Source organism: Meles meles, chromosome 1 (assembly GCF_922984935.1).
Source record: "Meles meles chromosome 1, mMelMel3.1 paternal haplotype, whole genome shotgun sequence".
In the NCBI taxonomy this organism is placed as follows: domain Eukaryota; kingdom Metazoa; phylum Chordata; class Mammalia; order Carnivora; family Mustelidae; genus Meles; species Meles meles.
Window position 1 is genome coordinate 108,402,231 of NC_060066.1, and position 26,886 is coordinate 108,429,116.

At 45.5% G+C, this 26,886-nt stretch overlaps 1 protein-coding gene across 1 annotated transcript; it reads right to left on the bottom strand.

Annotated features, from left to right (window-relative positions):
- Window positions 1–1,840: 1,840 nt before the first annotated feature.
- LOC123949627 (zinc finger protein 277-like) lies at window positions 1,841–17,091 on the bottom strand. The gene is given in 5 exon segments (XM_046017220.1): window positions 1,841–2,289; window positions 2,292–3,020; window positions 3,023–3,216; window positions 14,886–14,917; window positions 16,996–17,091. Coding segments are annotated over 5 exon segments (1,485 nt in total). The 3' UTR covers window positions 1,841–1,855.
- Between the last annotated feature and the right edge of the window lie 9,795 nt (window positions 17,092–26,886).

Genomic DNA, 26,886 nt, shown 5'->3' on the forward strand with positions numbered 1-26,886 from the left:
GTTGCTTACGTGGCTCAATGGGCTAAAGCCTCTGCCTTCAGCACAGGTCATGATCCCAGGTTGCTGGGATCCAGCCCCCGCATCGGGCTCTCTGCTCAGCAGGGAGCCTGCTTCCCCCCCCCCCCCCACTCTCTGCCTGCCTCTCTGCCTACTTGTGATCTCTTGTCTGTCAAATAAATAAATAAAACCTTTAAAAAAACCATAATTTTTCTCTCTAAAATAACCCTCATTTCCAGAGATGGACAAATCAGGACTAATTTATCTGAAAAACAAGTCCAGTTTAAACAGATTTTCATAAGTTCAGCAAGAACAGTGAGTGATCATTATAGATCTTTTAGAATCTGCTTTGCTGGAACTTCTTATAAGGAATATCTAGGTTGAACTTTTAGTAGCCTCTCCAGGCCAGAAGCCAAGCCAAGTACTTGCCATCAGACATGCCTGCAATACCTGTCGGTTGGAGTGAATTCCTCTTCCTGAGGTCCCCAAGGTATCCTGAGGTTTCTGCACCTACCAGGAAGTAACATTCTTTACTCACCTAGTGAGGCTGCTTGGAACTCTGTAAGCAAAGTATCAGGCCAACAGTTCCAAGGGGTTTTATGGCTTTATGGCTCCAGGTTTCATAAAGTCAACCTTAGTTCCTTAAAGCTGTCTGGTCATATCTGAGTCTATGAATGTCTTTCTCAAATATGACGTTCCAGTCAAAGCTTTGGTAAAATAACCCATGTTTCCAATGGTGTCCTGTTACAAGGAGAATAGATTCTTATTGAACTTATGCAAATGACTGATTGCCATGGAAGAAAGAATACTTACTGAGACCTTTTGAGTTTCAGAGGGTTCAGATAGAAAAGTTGAACACTTTGATTTGTTTACAAATGAATATTTTTACATTTCTGTAAGTCACAGATAACTTAAGTAAAATTTTTCTTAGTCTGGAAGAGCAAACATTAGAGCATGAGCAATGTCTAAAATAAGAGACATAACACTATAAATCTTTTATTTAGTCCCAGGTTACTAATTCTGGTTTAGTTTGAATGCAGCTTTAGTTAGCTCTGGAATTTCTTACTCATTTCAGTTCTGATCTTAAAGATATTGAGTACCTGTGTTGTCCTGAAAGTCCTTTTTATGAATCTCCTTTAAAATAAAACTCATTTTATGAGAGAATTGGAACAATTATAAATGACAAAAAAACTCAGAAATGGACATTGTTAATGATCTGATTCAAGAGTTCACTATGATACTGTAGACAAAGAAACTCAAGTTATCCTGCGACCCATTGACACATAACACTTCAATAATTACAATATCAAATGATGATCTATCAAAACATTAAAACTTTAGGAAATTCATAGAATCTCTAGAATAGTTACAGCATTTACCAGATGTAACCCAGAGTTTATCATTTGTTTAACAGTACTTCCTGAGTAACTTAACATACCAAGGAAAAGCCTAAAGAGTTAAAGAGATTTCATTTACAATTTATTTGTGTGTGTGATTTACACGTCCCCTTTATTTAAAAAAGGAAAAAAAATTTTAAAAGCAATCTTTTCACCTAATGTGGGGCTCAAACTCATGACCCCTGAGATCAAGAGTCCCATGCTCCATCAACTGAGCCAGCCAGGTGCCCCACATGTCTTCCTTATTATAGATAATTGAGTCTAATGAAATGAGATCATTTATAATGATTATATAGTAAAACTTTATAGCCAAAAATACAAAAAGTTCTCATTTTTTTTTTGCAAAGTACTTTTTAAAATTTTATTTCACCAAGGACTAATCCTTATTTTTCTGAGTTTGTCTCATAAGAGAAAAACATGAGAAGTTGCATTTTCTTCTAGTTTTTCTGTGGCATTTTCTTCTAGTTTTTCAAGCCCTCATGTAGTAGCAACCGGTTCAAAATACTGCTTTGTTTCAAAGCACGTAGTTTAGATATATCTTCACTGATGATGATAATATTTCCATTTTGTTCCTGAGCTGTCAGGTCACTTTCACTGTCAGACAGTGTACACAGTAGAGTGTCATTTTCATAGGCTGGAAAATAATACTCTGGTTGATCCCATGTCTTTCTTTCAGGAAGAAGTGACGTATGTTTAGCTTCTTCCACATGAGTCCTTAACTCTGCTTTGGATTTGAATTTCACATGGCAGTCATAACATCTACATTGGCGAATTTGTCTCCAGATAAAATTGACCAGTTTTACTTGCTGGTAGAAGTTTAATCCAAGTTCTGACTTTATTTTGAGTAGATCAAACTCGTGAGCATCCTCCATGTAATCACATAATTTCTCAATTTCTCTGCTTGCTGTTCACAAAATAGGCAGACAGCAGAGTCAGGGCGTTCTTCGCAGTCAGACCAGTCATCTTCCTGATGGTCTAGCAACTCCCTATCATCTTCCAGTTGAACTTTCTCCCATGACTTTCCAAGTTCCAAATAATTGATGACATAAAATCGGTCATATTCTCTGTTCTTAGGATTAATCCTCCAATGCTGTTTTTTTCTCATATGATCTTTAAGTGTATTTTTGTCCCTAAAGATCTTCTCACAGTACATGCACTGCAAGTTGTCCAGCTTTTTCTGTAACGTGCATAGAAATTCATTGCAGTTTACAATGTTGTCTGGCAATCCAATGTTGAAAGCATGTTCCCTGGCCATGTGGTTCAAAAGAACAGATCTGTTCCTGAAAAATTCCTCATTGCAAAACATACAAATACCATGAAAATGGTTATCATTTCTTTCTTGCTGCTGTTGTTCCAGAATTTCTTTCAGTCTCTGTTTCTGAAGTTCTTCTCTAAGTAGTTGATCTTCTGGTAAAACATCACATAACAAAAAGTAATTGTCTTGTTCTTCAAGGGGAGCTGTGGAATTGATTCTTATCACACTACAAAAATCTGTAATGGGCTGTTCAGTGAACCTTTTCCTCCAATATAAAATGTACCTTTGGAAATCAGCAACCAACTTGAGATCAGCTATGACCATCTTATGTTCAATAATCATGTGCTTCAGAAGTTTGTCTTGTTCATCCAAGGAAAATGTTCTTCACAGAAAATACAAGGCACAGATGGAGAACCTTCTAAGGCAGTGGTGCCACCTGGACTTTCTGGCAGGGAAAGAGGCTCCAGGATACAATCCTTACTGTCTTCATAACTGACACCCCCAACTTTGCTGTGATTGCCCTCCTCCCCTCTGGAAGCAGCCCCCTGGGTCTCAGGGCAGTCATTACTCGGCAGAGGAGAAAAAGGAGGGCCTCCAGGCAGGTCCAGAACCAATGGAAACACGACTGGACTTCATTTATAATTTAAATCTTGTCAACACTTGTTAAAATCTTAGAAAGTTTTGGGTGCCTGGGTGGCTCAGTGGGTTAAAGCCTCTGCCTTTGGCTCAGGTCATGATCCTGGAGTCCTGGGATCGAGCCCCACATCGGGCTCTCTGCTCAGCAGGGAACCTGATTCCTCCTCTCTCTCTGCCTGCTTCTCTGCCTACTTGTGTTCTCTGTCTGTCAAATAAGTAAATAAAATCTTTAAAAAAAAAAATCTTAGAAAGTTTTAAAGCACATGCCTAAATATAATTAGGGATGTTAAAGACCCAATATAGGCAAAATATAGAAAATGGTTTTTCTGGACAGGCAAAGAGGAAACAACTGTTTACATTTTCTTCTTAACAGCAGATCAATTAACCTAAAAAAACTTTGTCCTTTTGAACAGAGATAAAACCAGCTTTTGGGGCACCTGGGTGGCTCAGCGGGTTAAAGCCTCTGCCTTCAGCTCAGGTCATGATCCCAGGGTCCTGAGATCGAGCCCCGCATCGGGCTCTCTGCTTGGCTGGGAGCCTGCTTCCTCCTCTCTCTCTCTCTGCCTGCCTCTCTGCCTACTTGTGATCTCTATCTGTCAAATAAATAAATCTTAAAAAAAAAAAAAAAGCTTTCTATTCCAGTGTCTTTTTAAAATTCATTTCAATCTTAGCCTGTCATGACCACACTTAAAATTCTTTTTCCGAAGATTTCCCTTCACAAACCTTCTACAACTTTCCTTTGCATTTAGGCTTTGTCCCAAGCCATTTCCTACCAAACAACCATCTCATTTAGGACAAAATTACCTCTTTTCCTTCAACAAAGTGCATTCCCATTCCTTATATCTTTCCTACATATCTCCTGCTTTTCCACATACAGGGTTGTTTCCCTTACTTCCATCAGTCTTAGTTACAGTTAGCTGAATTTTGTACTCTTAGAAACACCTAGGGGTACCAGGGTGGCTCAGTGGGTTAAAGCCTCTGCCTTCAGCTCAGGTCATGATCCCAGGGTCCTGGGATCAAGCCCCACATCAGGCTCTCTGCTCAGCAGGGAGCCTGCTTCCTCCTCTCTCTCTGCCTGCTTCTCTGCCTACTCGTGATCTCCGTCTTTCAAATAAATAAATAAAATCTTAAAAAAAAAAAGAAACACCTTGACATCTAGTGATGGCTAAGTCTTAACCATTTGTGAACTGTTACAACAGAATTCTTTAGAAGACATGTTTACCAACAGATTTAAATATTCTTAGTTTCTTTGCAGTAAGTCAAAGCACAAACCTATGTCCTTAATGACTTATCATTTTATCCTATTTGAAAGACCTAGATATCCAATGAATTTAATCCCATTTGTCATTCAACCAAAACTTTAAAGTTTCAGGTTATCAAAGACTTTGAAAGCTTTATTAACAATTACCCATGAAAACTTTGAGACAATTAACCATAAGTTTAGTCATCACTTTGCTAACAAATTTCAACAGAGATAACGAGCTTATTTGACCTTCAGTAAACCTTGATAGTATAAAAGTTTCACACTTACCACTGATATATCAGTCTGAACTAAACCAGCAAACTTAGTTTTAACGCTGAAATATGTTCCACCAGGATCTTCCCCAAGGTCAATTTTCACCTAAGACATGTGGGGAAATCTGGAGTGGGTGGTGGTAGATCCTATGGGTGCTCTTCTTGCTCCTTGACCGTGGTGCCTAAGGCCCTGAGGATGGTCTAGAAGCCAGTAATGCAGGCCACACCCAAGGTGGTGCAGAAACAGGAAAAAGGGGGATGGGGAGGCAGAAGAGACAAAGTGCTGCCAGAGGGCAGAGAAAGGGTTCCCGGTTCAGATGATCATCAGCTCCAGAGAAGCAGATGCCATGTTTTCCCGCCAACAAGGGTGGGGATAGACAATCCATATTGGGCCACAGAAGATGGAATTTCCCTGAAACAAAGGAGGTTTGGCAGCTGCTTGGGAATATTCCTTAAAGTCCCCATCCTGAAGGACACCTGGGATCCTGACCTGAGCGGAAGGCAGACTCTTTAACCCATTGAGCCGCCCAGGTGCCTCTCCCACTTTCTCTTAAAGGTAAATATGAGAGTTCCTGTTATTTTACATTCTGTTTCTGTCTGGATCAAGTTTCCTGTGGGCTATCAGAGCCCCCACACATGCCACTTACAAGAAACAGAAGCACTCTCTTCCTGCGGCTCAGTTTTAGGCCCCTGGTCAGAGAACTGTGGTCCCCACACTTTCTGACGGGTTCATCCCTGTCCAGAGTTCGTCTGCTTTGCTGCCCCTGATGCCCCTGGGTAGGGCCTCCCTGATAGGCTTTGCTTCCTTACAGCCTTTGGGCTCTTTTACTTGGGTTACAAATGTCCTACTTTGGTCCTTCCTATTAGCACAGAATTGGACCCATGGGGTCAGAGTTTGGGCTATCTGAAGCGAAGAATCAATATATGGGAATTGATCAGGGTGTCCGGGAGTCCTGACCATAATTTTGTAAATGACCGGAACAATGGGTAGGTCTTAGGGCCCCTCAGAGGGCCAGTTGACCCCAAAGGTGGCCCATTCCAATTCACAGTCCGAGTGGCCCTAAACTGTTTCCGTAGTGACCTGTTTTGATCCCATCGTCTTCTGAGAATCGCTTCTTAAAACTTTGAGCATACAGTCTAAGACTATAGGTTTTGAAGAGCTTCCACCATGGTGAGCAGGGAGGCTCTCTTGGCCACCCTGTGTGTTCGGCATGAAGACAAACGAAAGGTGGGTGTTCCTCCAAAGGAGAGACCAGTCAGATGCCCCTCTGTCCACCATCCCAGAGGACACCTGGGTGCCTCTTAGCCTTAGCGAGTCTATATGAACCCCAGACTGGCACCCCAAAGGGGCTCACCTTAGACCCTATGAGGTCAGTTTAGGGCCACTCGGACTCCATAGGCTTCTGGGGACCCTAAGGGTGCCCGCCCGTGGAGCCACAGAATCAGTCCGCCCAACAAGCTAGGTCAAACTGCACATTCACTCATGCATTCACACTGAAGTTATTACAGTTCCTCCCCTCCAGGAGGCCCTGACCTGTGGAATTCCTTCTGGAAATTCCTTCCTGTCCTCCCTTATGCTGGGGGGACGGGGGGTGGGCAGTTCCTGACCTGAAGGACCTCCCCCCTGGGAGGCCCTACCTGTGAGACCCTAAGAGGTCTCTGGGAAGTGATCAGTCTCCCTTTCCACCCTAATGGGTGGGCCTCACTGGGTCCTGGGGCCCCAGGTCTTACCGGAATCCAACATCGGGACCAGGTCCTCACCTGCCAAGTCTCCTTTGAATCTGGGTGGGAACAGTGAGGCGGGGGTGGGGGTGGGAAGGTGGGGGGTGTTGAGGCAACCAGGCGGAAGACTGTGGAAGATCAGGCAGGGTGTGCCTTCTCCCTTACAGTCCCTTGTTCAGTCACTGCCCTGTCCTTGCCCCAAACCGGTGACAACAATGGGCCAGCACACAGAGGGAACCAAATGTTGTGGAACATGGACTGGATCCTGGCGGAAGAACCAAGCGGCACTCAGAGACTTTGGAGGATCAGAGGTTTATTTAACACCAGTGAGCTCAGAGGAGGGTGTTCTCCAAAGGTCTGAGCCCCGAGCTCAAGCAGGGAGGGGGATTTATGCCCTTCTTCTTTCGCATACTTGATACTTTTGGTGCACTCGGAAATGGGGTAGGAAAGAAGAACCTAGAAAGGGTTTGAGACAGGGACTGGAATTCCCTTGTTGATTTCATCAGCCATCTGAGAGGACAGTTTTTCCCTATCAGGCTCAGGTCATGATCGAAGGGTCAGGGGATCGAGCCCCGCATCGGGCTCCCTGCTCTACGGGAAACCTGCTTCTCCATCCCTTACTCCCCCTGCTTGTGTTCCTGCTCTCGCTTTCTCTTTCTGTGAAATAAGTAGAACATTTTTAAAAATATAAATAAATAGGGGTGCCTGGGTGGCTCAGTGGGTTAAGCCTCTGCCTTCGGCTCAGGTCGTGATCTCAGGGTCCTCTTGGGATTGAGCCCTGCATAGGGCTCTCTGCTCGGCAGGGAGACTGCTTCCCCCTCTCTGCCTGCCTCTCTGCCTACTTGTGATCTCTCTCTGTCAAATAAGTAAATAAAATCTCAAAAAATATATATATATATATATATTTATATATAACATATATATATTTATATATAACATATATATATATATATATGTTTGTTTTTAAATTTTAAAAAAAGGAAAGAAAAAACACCTACCTACCTGGAGGCCCAGTGTAGGCAGAATAATACTTTCCTCCCCTGCACCGCCAGGCCCTCATCCTAATCCTTGGAACCTGTGAATCTTACCCTGCCAGAGACTTTGCAGATGGGATTAAGATTAAGGGCCTCAAAGTGGGGAGATTATTCCAGATTGTCTGTGTGGGCCCAATCGTGTCACATTAATCCCTAAAAGCAGAGAAACTTCCCTGGTGCTGGAGAGCTGAGAAAGGAGAAGACTGGCCGGGGGAGGAGATTCAACTCCTAGGACAGCAAGGAATTAAATCCCGCCAGACACTGGAAGAAGTAAGACCACTGGACCTCCCCCAGAGCCTCTAGAGAGGAACACGACCTGTGCACACCTGGATCTTAGCCTCCTGTGACCAGGGCAGACTTGTGACCTACAGAGCTATGAGATACCAAGTTGGTGTTGTTTAAGCATCCCCATTTCTGGTCATTTGTTATGGCCCCAATATAAGTAATAACGCAAGACATAAGCCTCCACTTGAGAGTTCTCATTCAAGTTCACTTTAGGAACAGGTATGCAGGGAAGCCAAAGGAAGTGAGCCTGCTTTGGGAGTTGCTTCTGTTTCTCATTTGTTTCCCTGACCAAGTACAAAGTCTCTGTCTGTCTCTCTGGAGTGACCGCTAGCATCTTCTTTCCTGTGTGACATTCCTCCAGAGTGAGTGGGCCATCGAGCCGCGGCTGTGGGCAGGGCCGTGCCTAAGCCAACAAAGAATAGCATGGCAGTCTCTCCACCACAAATCACAGAATGTTGGAGCTGCTTAGGGGCCTTGAGAACCTCTAGTCCAATCTTATTGTATAGTTGGAAACAGACGCCCAGAGAGTTAAAATGACTTGCCAAGAACACAAAAGAACACTGATGCCCAGCGCTTATCCCCAGAGATTCTGATTCAATTGTTCTGGGGTAGGGCTTAAGCATTATTTTTAAAAGCCGTCCTTTCTAATGGGCCTTTGAATTTTGGCCTGCTTTCAGCACATACTGAATTCTACTTAAGGGTCCCCAGACTAATAACTCATTTCCAATATAACAAAGAGACCAATACCAGTTTTATTACTGGTTACTATAGGCTTTCACATGATGCAAAGCAAAAGAAAAGTATTTCATGGGATGTCCACATGTTCTTCCCTAAAAGTTTTCATTTTTCCCTGTGCTTGTTTACCTTCAGGGAGAGAACCTTTTGCCACTTAGAACTGCTGACATGTGTCTCCATTTCCTGCCCCAGGTCCTAGGCTGTCAGTGTTTCTTTTTCCTCTCCATGCCTCCAGGAACTGAAGTCTCTCCCCAGACTTCAGTCCCTACAGCTAAGGGACCTCGACCTGGTGCTGCCCACCTGCCATATCAAACCAGCTTCGGCCAGGACTTCCATGCTGTGCTTGTGCCCAGTGCGGTTGTCCGTGTCCTCCAAAGCAGCAGTCGCACACAGAAAAACACCATTTTGGTTTATTAGAATTAAATTTAAAAATCCAGTGCTCGCTTCGGCAGCACATATACTAAATTTAAAAATCCAGTGTTTCTAGAGTAAATCTCCATATTCTAGTTATTAATCAAGCAAAATTCAGCCATCATTTCTCAGAGTGCCTTCACAAATTAATTAAATGCTCTTAAATATTTTTAAACTGACTTTGTAGATTTGGTATATTGTAATTTTTTTTTTAATTTTTCTTCTGAGTAAGAGCTTCTATTGGGCCCTCAAGTCACATAAGCATCATAATGCCAATTCATCAGATCCCACACACGTTATGGAATTCTATTGTAAACTTTTACACTGTTGCATGATTTGGGTTGACTGAATTCTGTGTTCCTCTCATCTTTTCCTTGCTTGGCAGGGCCATAACTTATACACGTTTAAATAGCCCCCCTTGTATTCTGGGTATTCTTTCCTGGTTTTTCTTGGCTCACAATTTTTAGGTGCCATGCTAATGAAGATCCACTATACATATATATATACATACATATTTTTAAAGATTTTATTTATTAATTTAACAGAGAGAGAGACAGCAAGAGAGAGAACACAGGCAGAGGGAGTGGGAGAGCGAGAAGCAGGCTTCCCGCTGAGCAGGGAGCCTGATGTGGGGCTCCATCCCAGGACCATCATGACCTAGCCAAAGGCAGACACTTAACGATGGAGACACCCAGGTGCCCCTCACCACTATATGTTAATACTACCCCACACCAATGCCTTCTCTCTTCCCCAGTTTCTGACTTCCCTGGGCCTGTCCTAACATCTCTATGTGGACCAAGTTCTAATGCTGAGGCCCAACCTCTGCACTGTTGCTCTTGTCTTTTCCCCTTCCTGAATAACCTTTGCCCCCTCTATCCATCCTTCAAGACTCAACTCAAATCCCATCTTCCTTCACCACAGCCCGTGGGGCTTTCTCTCTTCTCCACACACATGTCACCCACTGCTGCCATATTCAGTTTATATTACCTTGTGCATCATATCATTGCTAGTTTTTTCTGTTTTTTTGTTTTCCCTCCCCTGTATTAGAAATGCTTAAAGGACAAGAGCTGTGTTTTAGAGGGTTTATATCCTTGCTGATGGCTTAGCATGGTGCCTTGGGCATGACAGCAACTCATTGAGATGGTTAGGTTGAGAAGTTAGGTGATTGAGAGGTTGACTTTCATCAGCACGTAATTCCTAGAGTATGTCTCATTCTGCTCCTGCCCAGCGTACTATGGGTCGTCACTGATGACTGAACAGTATTAATCCAGACTAAGTGCTTAAGGCCCTGGCACATTCTATCGGCATGTAACTCTGCCTCTCAGTTTGCTTCATGTAGAATTACTGACTTCAACCAGCTAATAAATTCCAGTGAAGTCATATCTGGTACAGATTTTCCATTCTGAAGTTATGATGCCTATAGCTGTCCAAACACCTCTCTGAAAAATAACCTCCTGTGTACTTAACTCTAGCTAAAAAGAAAACGCTGAATAACACGCTCCAGTGAGCCTTATTTATGGACAATGAATATGCGTAAACAGACAGGATGAGAGAAGCTCACAAAAATCCTTTTCCTAGGTTTAGTTGTGTCAGCAGTTAAGAGGAAAACAGACCTTATTTTGAAGAGAACTAAATTTGCCGTGTTTTGATGTATGCAGAAGAGCAAAGGGGTATCTATGGCTCCTTCTACCCAGAGGAAGGAAGTCAGAAAAAAGTGACCACATGACAGGTGAACCAAATGTACAACCAAACCCCAGGCCCCAGAAAGCTCTGATTTATTGCAAGAACCTGGGGAATCTCCCAACTCAAACCCTGGACTGGAGGTTTTAATTGAAAGCAGTTGCCCGCTCCCCACCCAGCGGGAGTATGAGTCAACTCCTGTCCCCCGGGCCAAGTGTTTTACAAAATACTCTGCATCACCATGGCAACAGCCCAGCATTTGCTTTCGTGTGGGTGTGGTTAGACGAAGTACTACAGCCTTTTTTTTTCCTGGTATCTGTTTGACCAGTTATAAATCTGAAACATTAATCACCAGGAAAGGCCCTTTGACACAGAGCAGAGGGAGCTGCCACATAGCATTGCAAAAAGCAAACAAAAAGGGAGATCCAAAATGACCCAAAGTAACTCCATGTTAACAGCTCCTCTGTGGTCTCTGTCTCTGATGGGACTTCAGTCACAGACAATGCTGAACTACTCTGAGGACAATGGTAACTCCTGAGGCCTGACAAAGAGGTACTCAACAGGCTAACTGCACCACTTTTTACGATTCCTGTTACGGAACCTGGACTAGATCCTGACGGAAGAACCAAGCGGCACTCGGGGACTTTGGAGGTTCGGAGGCGGGCTCAGAGGAGACTGCCCTTCAAAGGTTTGAGCCCCGAGCATAAGCAGGGAGGAGGATTTATACCCTTATTCCTCCGCACACTTAGTACTTTTGGCACGCATGGGAAACAGTAGGAAGGAAGAACCCAGAAGGGCTTTGAGATAGGGACTGGAATTCCCTTGCTGGTTTGATCGGCCATCTTGCAGTTTTCCCCTTATCATCCCCCCTTTGATGCCCCTTTAAACACCTAGTTTAGAAGGCATCATCATCATCTACTATGAGTTGGTAGTTTTGCAAGGCCAATATCTGGGCAGTGCTGCACCTGGTGACAGTGTTCTCTATAAACCTAGTGAGGGTTTATTACACAGGGGCCAACTGAGATGAGATGGAGGATGGAGATCAGGAGTCCAGCTAAAGGGAGCAACCAGGTAGTCCATTAGCTGAGCCTGTAGATTCCCCATGTTTTCAATTCCTTTGGTATTCTTACCCTTAATTCTTACCCTTAATTCTTTAATTTTTGTGGTTACCACCCCTGACTCATTTACATAATAGCAGCATTCTTCTCCTAGGAATACACATGCCCCACCTCTTTCAGCTGTGAATAGATTTGGGCCCTGTTGGTTCTGTAGGGCCACTGCGGCTAAGGAAGTTATTTGGCTCTGCAATGAGAGGAGAGAGTCTGCAACCCTGTCCATATCCTTATTTAGTTCCTGGGAAAGTTTGTAACAGAACTGGAATGAGGTACCTAGGCCTGCTGCACCCGCTCCCAAGCCTGAAAGTACGCGTGCGCCTAACAGTGTCATGGCCAGTGCTGCCCTTTTTGGTCTGCTTGGGTGGGGGCTGAGAGCTCTCTCGACCTCTTGATCAGACCAGACAGAGACGTCAGGGGTAAGGAGGACAGGTATTCACAGACCTATCCAATTTTCCTGGAGCCAAATTTCCTGTAAGCCAAATTTCCACACAAGAGGAAAACTCTGGGCGGGGTATGGTAAATCTCTGAATGGCTTGCAGCACAATTACTGCTACATAGCTGAGCTGGGACTGAACCATAGCTAGTATTTCCTGCTCTGGGACTGCTGAAACATGTAATGTTATCTCTAGTCGGTTGGAGCTGAACATTGAAAGCCACTGGACCAATTAATATCATGGAGTTCTGGGTCTTGTTATAGAGGTCCAGCTCTCAATAGATAGAGGCAGGTACAGAGGTCCCTATATAGGCTCTGTGTACTGGAAGGTAGCCATAACCAGTATGTTTGCATGTTTATGCTCGAGTTTTGGTTTAGTGAATAGGCTGATGTAAGGACCTGGCCAACCTGGTGGGTGGGGGCCAGGCCCTGGGTTCACTGTGGGATCGTGTGAGGTCGATCCTGTGATAGTCAGGGTTTAGGGTTACCAATGCCTTTAGGCCCTCCTTGACCCTTTTGTTTTTTTCTTTTAGTGCCTGATCCTGGGCCCCTTCTCCATCTCACATTCCAAAGTGGGTGAGATATGTGCAACAGACAGTGGCGCCCTTGTCACCCCTGGTTTGGCAATCCTGTTATTAGTTATTTGCCCAGTCCAATATTTTTTCCCATTATATATACACAAGGCAGCCCTTTGATAACATTTGGCTGGCATGTAAGTATAGGCACTGAACCTAGTGCCCCATCGGCTTGTTTTTATGCAGGCACATTGGGGCTCTCCGGAAGTATCAGGGAGGGAGGCGAGGGGGAGGAAACCCATAATTAGATAAATGTAGCAATCCATCCTAAGGTTCCCAAGGTTGCCCAATAAGCAATAACAATAGCAAGTCTCTGGAGGAAAGTCCAGTCAGAAGGGGCAACAGTGTAGTCCAACTCCTAAGATGAGGGATATCATGCCAATGAGAGCTAGGGACCATGGCAAGCAGATGTCCATTAGTCGGTGGGGTCCCTTCGAAGGCAAAGCCAGAGCGGATCTGTGGGATCTGGCTGGACTTTCCACTAGTGCATCTCCTCATCCGAATGATGAGTTTTCTTCACTCTGGAGTGATGTACCCATGAAGTGACACCTGTGACTCTGAGGGTAGTCTGGAGGTTAGAACAACAGTGTCAGGCCCCGTCCACTGTGGTTTGAGGGCATCCTTTTTCCAATCCCTGACCAAAGTAGAGTCCCCTGGTTGGAATGAGTGTACCTGCAACCCTAGAGATGTCGTAGCTCTCTCGATGGTAAACCTCCACAGCTTATTTAGGACAGTCCCCAGTGCCTGAAGCTGTTCCCTTACGTCCTTATCTCCAGTCTGATGTAGGTTCCCTGGAAGGCTCCCTAAGTATGGGGGAGGTCGAAAGGGGAGAAGCCTAGTGTACCAGGCATGCAACAACCACGCAGGAGGGCTGGAGTAACAGATCTGGCCATGGAAGGTTACTTTCCTGGCAAAACTTTGCTAAGTTTCCCTTGAGGGTGCGATCCATCCATTCTACTCTCCCTGAGCTCTGAGGTTGGTAGGCAGTATGGAGCTTCCAGGTGATGTTGAGAGATTTGGTTAAGGTCTGTACACTATCCGCTACAAATGCCGGTCCATTGTCATTGTGGATTTTTAATGGCAGACCGAACCAAGGCACAGTCTCTCGCAGGAGGACTCTAGTTACTTCCTGACTCCATTCTTCTCTGGACAGGAAGGCCTCAACCCAACCAGAGTATATACACACCATTACTAGGAGATATCTGTTCCCCCTGCTTGGCTGTACCAAGGCTGTACTTGGCTCAAATCTTCAAAAGAGGTTGCTCCCATCCTCTGGACAACTGGTGGGGGCTGTGGTGCAGATCAAGCATTATTCTTAGCACATGTTCACTGGTTGCTCAGCATAGTGCTGGCAGCTGGCTGATGTAGTAAGTGCTTCTTGAGGAGGGCCTCTAATGCAGTTTTCCCTAGATGAGTGAGTTAGTAGTACTCCTTAACTAGATGCCCTCTTGTTGCTGTTGGAACAAAGACGTGTCTGTCTGCCATCATCCACCATCCCTTTTTAGTCAGGGTGGACCCCTCAGCCATGGCCCGTTTTCTTTCTTTTTCAGTGTAAGTGGGCATCAGGGCCATGGTGAGGGGAAAGGACTTTGTCCATGTCCTTACTGGCTGTGGTCTTGACCATCTCATCTGCTGGATGATTTCCTTGCACCATGGGGTCGTCTCTTTTCTGGTGTCCCTTACAGTGCAGGATTGCTACTTCCTTTGGAAGCCAGACAGCTTTGAAGAGTTTTAGTATCTCCTCCTTGTTTTTGATAGCTTTCCCTGCGGTGGTAAGGAGGCCCCTTTCCTTACAGAGGGCCCCATGTATGTGCACAGTAGCAAAGGTGTACCAGGAGTCAGTGTAGATGTTGACTCTCTTGCCTTCACTGAGGGTGAGGGCTCAGACTAAGGCACAGAGTTCAGCCCATTGTGCTCATCATTCGGATGGTAATGCCTTAGCTTCTGAGACTTCAGTGGTTGTGGTCACTGCATAATCTGCTTTCTGGACAACCTCTTGTAGGTAACTGCTGCCTTTGCTGAACAGCATGAACTCTGGATTCTTTATGGCTTGATCCCATAGATCTGGATGGCTCATGTAGACTTCATCAGTTACCTCAGAACAGTCATGGTCTGGTTCCCCTTCTTCTGTGGGGAGAAAGGTTGCTGGGTTTAATGTCCTTACTGTCTCAAGGGTTTGCGCAGAGGAGCCCTTGGTATTGTGCTAGCCAGGAGCTGGAAAGGAAGCGGTGCCCCTCTGTGTTCATGAGGGTTGCAACTGCATGAGGGACCTTGATGTTAAGTTCTTGTCCCAGGGTGAGCTTGTCTGCCTCCTTGATGAGCTGGACTGTGGCTGCTAGTGCCCTGAGACACAGTGGCCATCCTGCCACAGGGTCCAGTTTCTTTGACAGATATGCCACTGGCCCAACAGGGCCCAACAGTCTGGGTGAGTACCCAGAGCACTGCACTATCTTTTCTTTCTCATGTACAAAGAGATTGAAGACTTTTTCCTATATCTGGCAGGCCCAGAGCTAGAGCCTCTCCCAGAGCAGTCTTCATCTCTGTGAAGGCAGCTTATCCTTCCTCAGTCCAGGCAGGGAGTTCCCGATCTAGACCTCCTAAGAGATCATAGAGGGGCTTTGCTATTGCTGAGAACCCAGGGATCCAGACGCAGTAGAATCCTGCAACCCCCAGGAATTCCTGTAGGCCTTTTTTTGTCTGAGGCCTAGGCAAAGAGATGATGACTTTCTCTCTTTCCAGCCCCAATTCTCTCTTCCCTTGGGTGAGAAGGAAACTGAGGCATCTGACCTGTCATTGGCAGATCTGCGCTTTCTTCCATGAGACCCTGTATCCCAAGTCTGTCAGAAGTTGTAGGAGGGCCTTGGTGCCTTTAGTACAGTCTTCTTGTGTGTCACTGGCAAGGAGGTCATCCACACACTGGAGGAGGGTAAATAGTGTGGATTTCTTGGGAAGCTAATGAGGTCTGTGGCCAGTGCTTCCCCAAAGAGGGTTGGTGCATTCTTGAACCCCTGTGGGAGGCGCGTCCAAGTTAGTTGCATCTGAGGCCCTGTGTTAGGTTCAGTCCATTCAAAGGTAAATAGTGCTGGCTCTAGGGAGCTAAGTGGAGACAGAAGAAGGCATCCTTTAGATCCAGGCAAGTGAATCATCCGGCTGATCCTGGGATTTGACTGTGGAGGGTGTGTGGATCTGGGCCCAGGGGTGCAGAGAGATGGTCACCTTGTTGATGGCCCACAGGTCCTAAACTGGTTGGTGTTCCTCTCTTGGTTTCCTGATTCCAGGAGTGGGGTATTCCAGGGCAACTGACACTCTAGCAGAATGCCTGCTTCTTTGAGCTTGATCAGGTGTTCTTGGATGCTGATCTTGGCTTCTTGTAGAAGGGGATATTGCTTTTGTCTTTGGGTTGGGCTCCTGGGATCACTTCAACAATGATAGGAACCTGGTTCTGTGCTAGTCCAGGCAGGTTGTCTTCAGCCCATACTGTAGAGAAGGCAAGTCTGAATTCCGGTGGGCTGTTCAGTTGGGCTCGAGCACAAAATAGCCTCCATTCTTCTTCTCTCAGTGTGGTGACCACTAGCACCAAAGACCCTGCTTCTTCTTGTCTTGGGTTTAATCGGAGACTGGTATGCCTGGTGGATTCAAAAATTATTTGAGCCCTGAGCTTGGAGAGTATGTCTCAGCCCAGGAGGGGATGGGGCAATCAGGCAAATAAAGGAACTCATGCCAGACCTCGTGACCCCCAAGTTTACATTGTTGTACCTGGCAGAAGGGTTGCTGTATTGCTTTCATCCCAGTAGTTGGTTGTAGTTGTAGTTCTTGTGCTGAAGGGGACCACCGGGGAGGTGACAACAGAGTGCTCAGCCCCAGTGTCAACAATAAAAGTCATTGATTGGCCCCCTACTTTCATTCTGACCATGGGCTCATGGAGGCCAAGGGGAGTGGGCCAAGGAGGAGTGGCCCAGTCCTCCTCAGTCAAAATCTACTTCTGCCAGACCTATGAGGTCCTTTCCTTGTGGTTCTTCCTTATAGCGACTGGGCTTCGGAGCCTTTCTCTGCCTGGGACTTTCATTTTTCCAGTGTGCCTTTTCCTTACACTAGGCACATTGGTCTCTCGCCAGGGGGGTTCTGGGCTTTCCCCCTTTTAGTGGTTGTGGTTTTCCCACCTTTGCATCATCCTTTTCCCTCAGGGTGGCAGCAAGGAGACTGACCTTTTTCTTCATCTTCTTTTCAGCTTCCGTCTCAGCTGTGACCTCCCTATTCATGTAGACCATATTAGCATCCTCTATTAACTGGGTGATGTTCATCCCTGCAAATCCCTTCCATTTATGGAGTTTCTTCCCAATGTCTGGGGTGGCTTGAGCCACAAAGGAGGTATTTACCATTTGTTGGCTCTCCTGTGCCTCGGGGTCAAGCAGAGTATACATCCTATAGGTTTCACACAGTCTTTCATAGTAGTCCCTGGGGGATTATTCCTCTGGCTGTCGAGTGACCGTGGACACTTTGGTCATGTTCATGGGTTTCTTCGCTCCTGCTCGGATTCCCTGGAGGAGGAACCCTTGGTATCAGTGGATGTGGCCTGTCCTTCCTCTATCGTGAAGTCCCACATGGTACGTTCCCCGGGTGCTATAGCGCCAGCCCACGCAACAGGATCGATAACTACCATTGGCGCATGTTCTTCTAGATACTGCCTTGCCCCTCTTCTTCTTCTTCTTCTTTCCTCCATGTTGAACAGGAGTTGCTGGCAGTCCTCCCTGGTTGGCCTATGGGTTTGGAAGAGGGACTCCATGAGGTCTACCATAGCTTGTGGCTTTTTGGAGTAAGATGTAAGATGGGGTGTTGTGCTTCCAGTTAAGGAGGTCAGTGGTGGAGAAAGGCTGATAATACATCATAGATTGGTTGCATTGGACCATTAAGCCTTCATTGCACCTTTTGGGTTTCCGTGTTTCCTGCACCAGCATCTGGAAGGCATTTATGCCTGACCTGGGGAGGAGTATGGCTCCTGGTCCCAGAGAAAGCAGATCCCTTGGACCTAGGGGCATCCATTGGTGGCTTCTCTGGACCTGAGGGCATTGGAGAGACTGATGGCATTGGAGTGTCTGAAACTGAAGGGCCAGTGCAGATGGTCTTGGGGACACATATGGGGGGGGGCAGGATCAGCTTATCCTCAGGATCTCCAGCCAAGAACTGTGGAGGCTGGGACTTCTGTCCATTCCCTTTGGGTCACTGAGATGAGACCACTAAGACTCTAGCCTGTCCCTGCCTGTTGTGAATGAACTGCACCCATGGGGAAAGGGTCTGGGCGATTTCCAGCCAGGAATCAATGTATGGGAACTGGTTGGGGTGTCCTGGATCCCCTGTGATGACTCACCATACATGATGGATAGTTGGGATGTCCAATGTCCCTTCTGACAGCCATCCAATCTCAAAAATCGGTCACTCTGACTCACAAAGGTTCTCAACTCACTGGGGTACATCTTAACTCCATAAACTCCTGAGAACCCTTTTTTGAAATTCTTTTTTTTTTTTTTTTTAAAGATTTTATTTTATTTATTTGACAGAGAGAGATCACAAGTAGCCAGAGAGGCAGGCAGAGAGAGAGGAGGAAGCAGGCTCCTTGTGGAGCAGAGAGCCCGACGCGGGGCTCGATCTCAGGACCCTGAGATCATGACCTGAGCCGAAGGCAGCGGCTTAATCCACTGAGCCACCCAGGCGCCCCCCCTTTTTTGAAATTCTTGATCACGGTCTCCAGGACTGTAGGTTTGCTCTGTCCTGATCCCATGGTGGTGTTTCCCATGTGCAGTGGTGCAGAGACAGACAAAATGTCGGTGTCCCTCCCAGGGACCCTCTCCCGTAGGAGGCTTTGGTGCCTCTTAGCTGTAGCAAGTCCATATAAATCCCAGACTGGTGCCCTAAAAGGGCTCACCTTAGACTTTATAAGGTCACCACGGAAACAGGTTAGGACCCATTTAGACTCTGTGGGCTTCTGGGGACCCTAAGGGAACCCTGCTCACCCATGGAGCCACAGAATCAGTCCCGCCTGACAAGCCAGGTCAAACTGCACATTCACTCACGCATTCACGTGGAAGTTATTACAGTTCTTCCCCCACTGGAAGGCCCTGGCCTGTGGAATTCCTTTTGGAAATTCCTTTCTGTTCCCCCTCTCGGGGGTTCCTGACCTGAGGGACCTCCCCGCCAGGAGTCCCTACCTGTGAGACCTCTAAGACGTCTCTGAGAAGTGATCAGTTTCCCCTTCCACCCTGATGGGTGGGCCTCACTGGGTCCTGGGACCCCAGGCCTTACCAAAATCTACTGTCGGGACCAGGTCCTCACCTGCCAAATATCCTTTGAGCCCAGGTGTGAACAGCAGAGCAGAGTCTGAGGAGACTAGGTGGGAGATTAGACAAGGTGTGGATTAGGTAGGGTGTGCCTTCTCCGTTAGGATCCCTCATTCCATCATTGCCCCGCCGTTGCCCCAAACCAGTGGCAACAATGCGCCAGCACGGTTGGGTTTCCCGGTCAGGGAACCAAATGTTACAGAACCTGGACTGGATCCTGACAGAAGAACTAAGTGGCACTCAGAGACTTTGGAGGATCAGAGGTTTATTTAACACCAGCAGGCTCAGAGGAGACCGTTCTCCAAAGGTCTGAGCCCCAAGCACGAGCAGGGAGGGTAATTTATACCCTTCTACTTCTGCGTACTTGGTACTTTTGACATGCACAGGAAATGGGGTAGGAAAGAAGAACCCGAAAGGGCTTTAAGACAGGGACCGGAATTCCCATGCTGGTTTGGTCGGCCATCTTAGAGTACAGTTTTTCCCTTATCATTCCTATTTTACAGATGAAGAAACACAGACACCAGACCTTAAGGCTGGCCAGCTGGGAGGAACAGCCAGGATTCACTCAGGCAGTCTGACTCCTGAGTCACCTATCCAATCACTCTATCTGATTGCTTCTGGTTATAAGACAGGAAGACCCCTGTCTGGTTGGATTTTTTGTTTGGTCTTGCCAATTAAAGTTAGATTATATCAAGGCTTTGAAGACTAAACAAGGATGGATTTCCATTTTTTTTATTTTATTTATTTATTTGACAGAGGGAGAGAGATCATAAGTAGGCAGAGAGGCAGGCAGAGGGGCAGGGGGAAGCAGGCTCCCCGCTGAGCAGAGAGCCCAATGCGGGGCTCGATCCCAGGACCCTGAGATCATGACCCAAGCTGAAGGCAGAGGGTTAACCAACTGAGCCACCCAGGCGCCCCTGGAATTCTAATTTGACCGCTAACTGCTAAGTAAGCAAAAACCGAACAAGTGGCATAGGAGGGAGCCGGCTAGTAGGACAGAGATGCTCTGTTCACAGATACATGGAGAAAGGTCTGTGCTTGGTGCTGATCAGCTCCAATCCCTCCTTACAGCTGGCTGCTTTACTTTACAGCACAGCCAAACGTTCTCCTCCTGGTAGGCCTGGCAGCTCACAGATCCCGCCCCTGACCACAATGGGAGGAGCGCGGGGTGGGGCAGGTTCTGTGGGGCGGGGAGGGGGCGGGGCGGGGGGTTGGGGGGGAACAGGTCAGCACAAGTCCACCGCCATCCCTATTCTACCTATCCTGCCGGCAGAGGGCCATCAAGGCCACAAGAGGACAGCCTTATGCCCTGGAGAAGTGCCATTTGCCAGGACCCCTCTCAGCTGACTGAATTGCTTGGACTCAAGTAGCGCTATTAGCTCTGGGTCCAGAGCCATTATTTGAGATGAAAAAAGAGGCCCTGACTACTGTCATTTAATGCACAGCTGGGGGTGGACGTTTGGTTGCACCTAAATTCAAGGGCAAGCTGAAAATTACATTTAACCACTTTTTTCTTGGGCACTAAAGTGAGTTAAGTATTCTGTCATTGGCTAGCAGTTTCCTTAGGTCTAATTCAGGTCATTAAAGGTAACACGAAGTTCCTCTAGGCTTACAGCATCATGCTATATCATGATTCTGTAGGGGTTAAGGGCAGGCCACCCCAAAATGGGCCAATTTGGCATGAAGATTATTTTTCATTAAAAAGTAATCCAAACCCAGCAGATTCAGGAAAGGCTCTCTACCGCCCCCACATCTACCTGAGAAGAACTGAGATAGAGAACCTGCTCCAGAAAGAGAGCTATCTTGATGGATAACTATCTTGCACCATGAACTAGGTCTGGTTGGCAGGAAGGAACCTAGGGAGGCCTGTATGATCAAAGTCCTCTGTGTCCCATTGTTTCTGAGTGGCCCAGCACACATGTGTTTACCAAATACGGACTCTTTTTTATCTTCCTGTGAATCTCATTCCTTCCCTTTGAAGTCCCAAAGGCCTACTCCTTCTCCTTAGTTCACGAGTATATCTCATTCTGCCTATGTTTGGAATTTCCGTGTCTATGTGGACTCCTCCTCGGTATGAAATTAAATTTTATTTTCTCCTGTTAATCTATCTCAAGCCCATTTGATTCTTTTTTTTTAATGAGGTTTACTTTTTAAATTTATTAATTAATTTATTTTTGAGGTTTATTTTTTTTTAAGATTTTATTTATTTGACAGACAGAGGTCCCAAGTAGGCAGAGAGGCAGGCAGAGAGAGAGGGGGAAGCAGGGTCCCTGCTAAGCAGAGAGCCCAATGTGGGGCTCGATCCCAGGACCCTGAGATCATGACCTGAGCTGAACGCAGAGGCTTTAACCCACTGAGCCACCCAGGTCCCCAGTCCATTTGATTCTTAATCCAGCGAGAAGGACCTAGAAGGGGAAAGGAAATTCTTGCCCCTCAACACTACAAAACTTTAGTGCCACAGTAAGCTAGTGTGCCAGGAGTGGCCACTGTGTTAGGCCTTCCTTAGAGAGGTCAGCAAAATGTGCTTGCCAAGAAATTCATCTCATCCTCAGAGGAGCATGAATCCTGCAGAATGCCTGGGTTTGTACCCAGGTGGTTGACTAGCTGTGGAACTGGGAAAGTTACTCTACTTCTCTGTCCCTCAGTATGCTTACTCCTAAACAGGGGACAGTAATAGTTCCTACCTCTTAGGGTTATTGTGAGGATCAAGAAACTAATGCATGTCAAGTGCTTGTTACAGTTTCTGGGACAGCCCGCCACATATTTCAGTTTTGGCTTTAAGAATCTGCTGTTCCTGGGGCCCCTGACTGGCTCAGTCACAAGAATGTACGGCTCTTGATCTTGGGGTAGTACATTTGAGCCCCACATTGGGCATAGTGATTACTTAAATACATAAACTTTAAAAAAAATCTGCCATTCAGGTGAGCTTACTGTGTTTCCACATGAGTTCAGCCTACCTGCTAAAGTGACTTAAGTATGTTGAAATAGGGTATGTGAGGTAGGCTGGTTTGCCTGCTAACTGGGATGCCACTATATAAAAAGGCTTATTTATATTTCTTGTCCTTAAGGTAATTCTGATCATAATCTCAACCAAGCACCCAGATCAAGTTCAAAAAGGTGGTCAGACAGATTTCAGGAAAACAAACCATAACCCCACCTTGTTTGCTACAAATCTACTAATGCGGGAAGAGCAAGTACTGAGGAATGGGACCCAATCCGCATTGTTTTAATTCACAACACCTCAATCCAGGCATGCAGGCTGTCACCAAACTTCCCATGTGCCCTCGGAAATTTCTACAAAGGAGGGTTCTAGGGTTAACAATCTGAGGGTAGGGCACAGATAATTCTCTTGCAGCATTTGAGATAGCAAAATAGTTGCATACTTACTTGGAGGGTCTTTGTGGAAGATATTTTGAAGAAAATGAGGGGGTGAATCCCCCATACCGCCCCTTGGTTACCACTACTTTCCTCATTCCCCACTCGTTGTCAGGAGTGTTCAGTCACATCAAGGATTTATTTTTTTTAATTTTTTTTTTTTTTAGATTTATTTATTTGACAGAGAGATCACAGGTAGGCAGAGAGGCAGGCAGAGAGAGAGAGAAGGAAGCAGGCTCCCAGCTAAGCAGAGAGCCCGATGCGGGGCTTGATCCCAGGACCCTGGGATCATGACCTGAGCCAAAGGCAGAGGCTTTAACCCGCTGAGCCATCCAGGTGCCCCACATCAAGGATTTATATTATGTTTCAAGAGTATTTTGATTTATCTGGGTAGCTCCATCTGTTAAATGTCTGCCTTCAGCTAAGGTCATGATCCCGAAGTCTCAGGATGGAGCCCCACACTGGGCTCCCTGCTCAGCAGAGGAGTCTTCTTCTCCCTCTCCCTCTGCTCGTTCTCTGCCTCTCACTCACTCTTTCCACCAAATAAACAAATCATAAATAAATAAATAAATAAAATCTTTTTTAAAAAGATTTTTGAAAATCTTTTTTTTTTTTTAAGATTTTTGAGAATATCATATTTCCCTCTCTCTCCTTCCCCATTGAAATCAGTGAGGAACCCTGGAGGGTTTCAAAGCTAGGCTGTGTCTTGATGTATTGGAAAAAGGAAAAGACATGCCACAGAAATGCTATTTGATCCTATTTGATAGCTATTTGAGAAATGCTATCCATTCCCTAATTCAAGAACTTCCTTGAACTTTCAGCTAATGTCCCACCATGACAGGTGTGTACATAATATACCCTTGTCCACTAACTTGAAATGTTTCTGAAGAATGGGCTTAATGGTGTTAAAACTGGTACAATTCCTGACATTCCAGAGCAGTTACAGGAGGCCTTGGATGATGTACTTTTCAGTCACTTTGCTCTGTTGGGTTCTTGCTACCCAGCTCCTCCACGTGGAAGGGCTGGACACATGTTTGGTGACACATGTGTGACAAGGTACAGGCATTGGGTAAGAGGTTATGGGCACCAGGCAGCAGCTGACTCAAATGTCTTGGAGCTGGCAGATGACAAGGAAGTGAAAAGAGAGTTCACCCATGGGGACAACCCCATTTCAGCTCCACTCTACTGCTGCCAAGTAGGAAATAGGGCAGGGGATTTCAGACATTCCTATATCCTCAAGAGAAACCATAAGTCTAGGTTATTACATGCTATCTCCTGATTTTTAAGGCCAGCAAATTACTAAAGTATTTTTAAAGTACTACATGGATGACCAAATATGTACAGGCCACTAATTCACAACCAATGAACACTAAGGACATGTCAAGTACATTGCTTCTGACCTTCAAAGGTTTGGTGACCTTGGAGCACTCATAGTATTAAGTTTATCCCCCACCTTACTACTTGCCTTGGGCACCCACTGGCCTAGTTATTGTATACCCATCACCTTATTTCATCTCCCCCGCCCCCAGCAACACTATGAGTTAGGAACTAGTATTATCTCCATCCACAGCCAAGAAAACTCCGTCTTGAAGAATTTGAGTAACTTACCCAAGGTCGAAGACCAAGTGTGGGGTGAAATTTGTCCTGGGGCAGCCATGCACTCTAGCTGAGGGATGGGACTCACTGGCAGCTCAGACCTAATATGCTGGGATTCCACTGAGGCCACCTCTCAGACTATGAGTTCTAACACATGTGTGTCTCACACTGACCACTCAAACACAAAATGTGTTTAATTCTTCTCTTTTAGTGAGGACAGGAGTGTAGAGGTTTGCCAATAAATATCTAAAAGTAGCGATTTCAAAAGCTACTGTGAAGCAATTCCATGCCATGGATTTAAAATTTGGCAAAAAGCATGTTATAAATGGATGCCAAACACAGGGGAGTGAGGGAAAGGTAAAGCATGAAGGACTACTGAATTTTTGTTTCTCTGTGATACTAGTGAGAACTACAGACTGTATAAAAAGGGGTGAAAAAATCTGCATGGACTTTTACCAGAGCCATTTTCAATTTTTACAAATTGCTTATAACCATGTATGGTTACCAAGCAACTGTAACCAAGTTATGACTTCTGTAGTGAAAATACAATACACATACACACTCATGATCTTTCCAACAAGGGGCCCCTGACTCATTTTCACCAGTCCTTGATACCAGCATTTGCGGATCTGCAGGAACTATGATATCATCATTTCTTCCAATGAACCAGAGGAAGTTAAGTGAGTATAGTGTGTGTGTGTGTGTGTGTGTGTGAGAGAGAGAGAGAGAGAGAGAGAGAGAGATAGAAATGAGGCAGGGCATCTAGAAACGGAGTCAAATGATCTTCATCAATTTCCACAACAGCAGGCCTAGATTACTTTAGGACACTGATAAATTTTAAGAGAATCACCTTTTTTTTTTTTTTTTGAAGTATTTTGAGAGAACTGGTTTAAGCCTGATCACCTTTTACCATAAGGCAATGGGTGCAATGTTTACTCACACAGGCTCTGGCACCAGACTGCCTCGGTTTGAATTCCAATTTCTTTTTTTTTTTTTTTAAGATTTTATTTATTTATTTGACAGACAGAGATCACAAGTAGGCAGAGAGAGGAGGAAGCAGGCTCCCCACTGAGCAGAGAGCCCTATGCGATGCGGGGCTCAATCCCAGGACCCTGGGATCATGACCTGAGCCGAAGGCAGAGGCTTTAACCCACTGAGCCACCCAGGTACCCCAAATTCCAATTTCTTTATTTCCTTGCTATGTTTTCTTGGATGAGTTGCCTAACCTTGATAAGTTTCAGTTCTCCTGTCTGTAAATGTGGGATAATAACAGACACTACACTGTAGAGTTGTTGTCAGGATTAAATCAGTTAAAATAGATTAAGTACTTAGAACAGTGGGTGGCACATAATTACTACTCAACAAATGTCAATATTATTATCTCTCCCGATGAAAATCACAGGTAACTAAAAAATGCTGACCCTTTTGACCACTCATTCTCAACAAGGTGAGTCACCTCTAAAAGGGGGGAATTTACAAGTGTGTTCTTTGGTTGCACAATGATCGGCAGGCACCAGCATTCAGCCGGTAGGGTCAGGGTTAGGGTTAGATGCTCTATATTCCATGTAACAGTAACCGACCCCTCCCCCAGGTCCTACACAACTTTAAAAGTCCTCCTAGCCCTCCTGTAGGTCAAAATTTTATGATTATGTGAACGTAGAGCCTAATTCCATTTTACATATAAATGTGAAGCATTTTTTCCCATAGCTGGAACGTCACTGAATTTTATAGGAATGCACCCGGCATGTAAGTCAAATAAAGTTAAACTTCAGCTGTTTAGAAATGTCCCAAGAATCGTTCATATTTTGTAAAACGAGGTGACTGATGACAAATGAGAGTCACCAACATACTTCTATCAGCTCAAATCTGCACTATTGCAATCACAGGGATTCCATGTGTACTTGCAAGATTTGGGGTCCATCCTATGTCTTTGGACTTGTTATGTGAAGTTATAGGAATCTGTAATCTTTCTGGGCCTCCAGTGTTCTCATTCAGATAACAAATATTTACACAACACCTGCTCCCAACCAGAATTTGGGCTGAGGTTTATGGGGTCAAAGAATAGTATACTGTCCTTGGTCTCAAGGAGAATTTCAGTCACCCCAGAAGAGAAGAGAGGTGTCTAGATGCTCTCTGAGATCTCACTCAGCTTCGACAGACTACGAATCCAGGAATCTAATTAGAATTTGATGCTTACTACTTTTTAGGTGTGTGTGAGAGTTTCCCTGAGCTCTTAAGTTTTGTTAGAATGCAGGAAACAGTTATTTGAAGCTAGATCACTGAAAAGGTTTCTCCAAAACAGTAAAAGAAATCACAATCTTAATTTATCTCAATTCAAAGCATCTCTGTGAAACTTTCCTTTTTTCCAAACTAAGGTATAAGTATTGCTATCACTTTCAATTTCATTTAATTTCGTGCCCCCTCCCCCTAAAGAGTCAGTGAGCACCTTCTCTTGGTAGTAATTACTTATTGTATAATACCAGTGCTGCTGTTATGTTATCTTCACATGCATAGAAGCGATTTAAAAAAAATTTTTTTTAAGATTTATTTATTTATTTGACAGAGAGAGATCACAAGTAGGCAGAGAGGCAGGCAGAGAGAGAGGAGGAAGCAGGCTCCCTGCTGAGCAGAGAGCCGGATGACCGGGACCCTGAGATCATGACCTGAGCCTAAGGCAGAGGCTTTAACCCACTGAGCCACCCAGGCGCCCCTAGAGGTGATTTTAAATGAGTAAATTCTAAGGCAAATTTGAGGTTTTTAAAAATAAGAGAAGTGGGGCACCTGGGTGCCTCA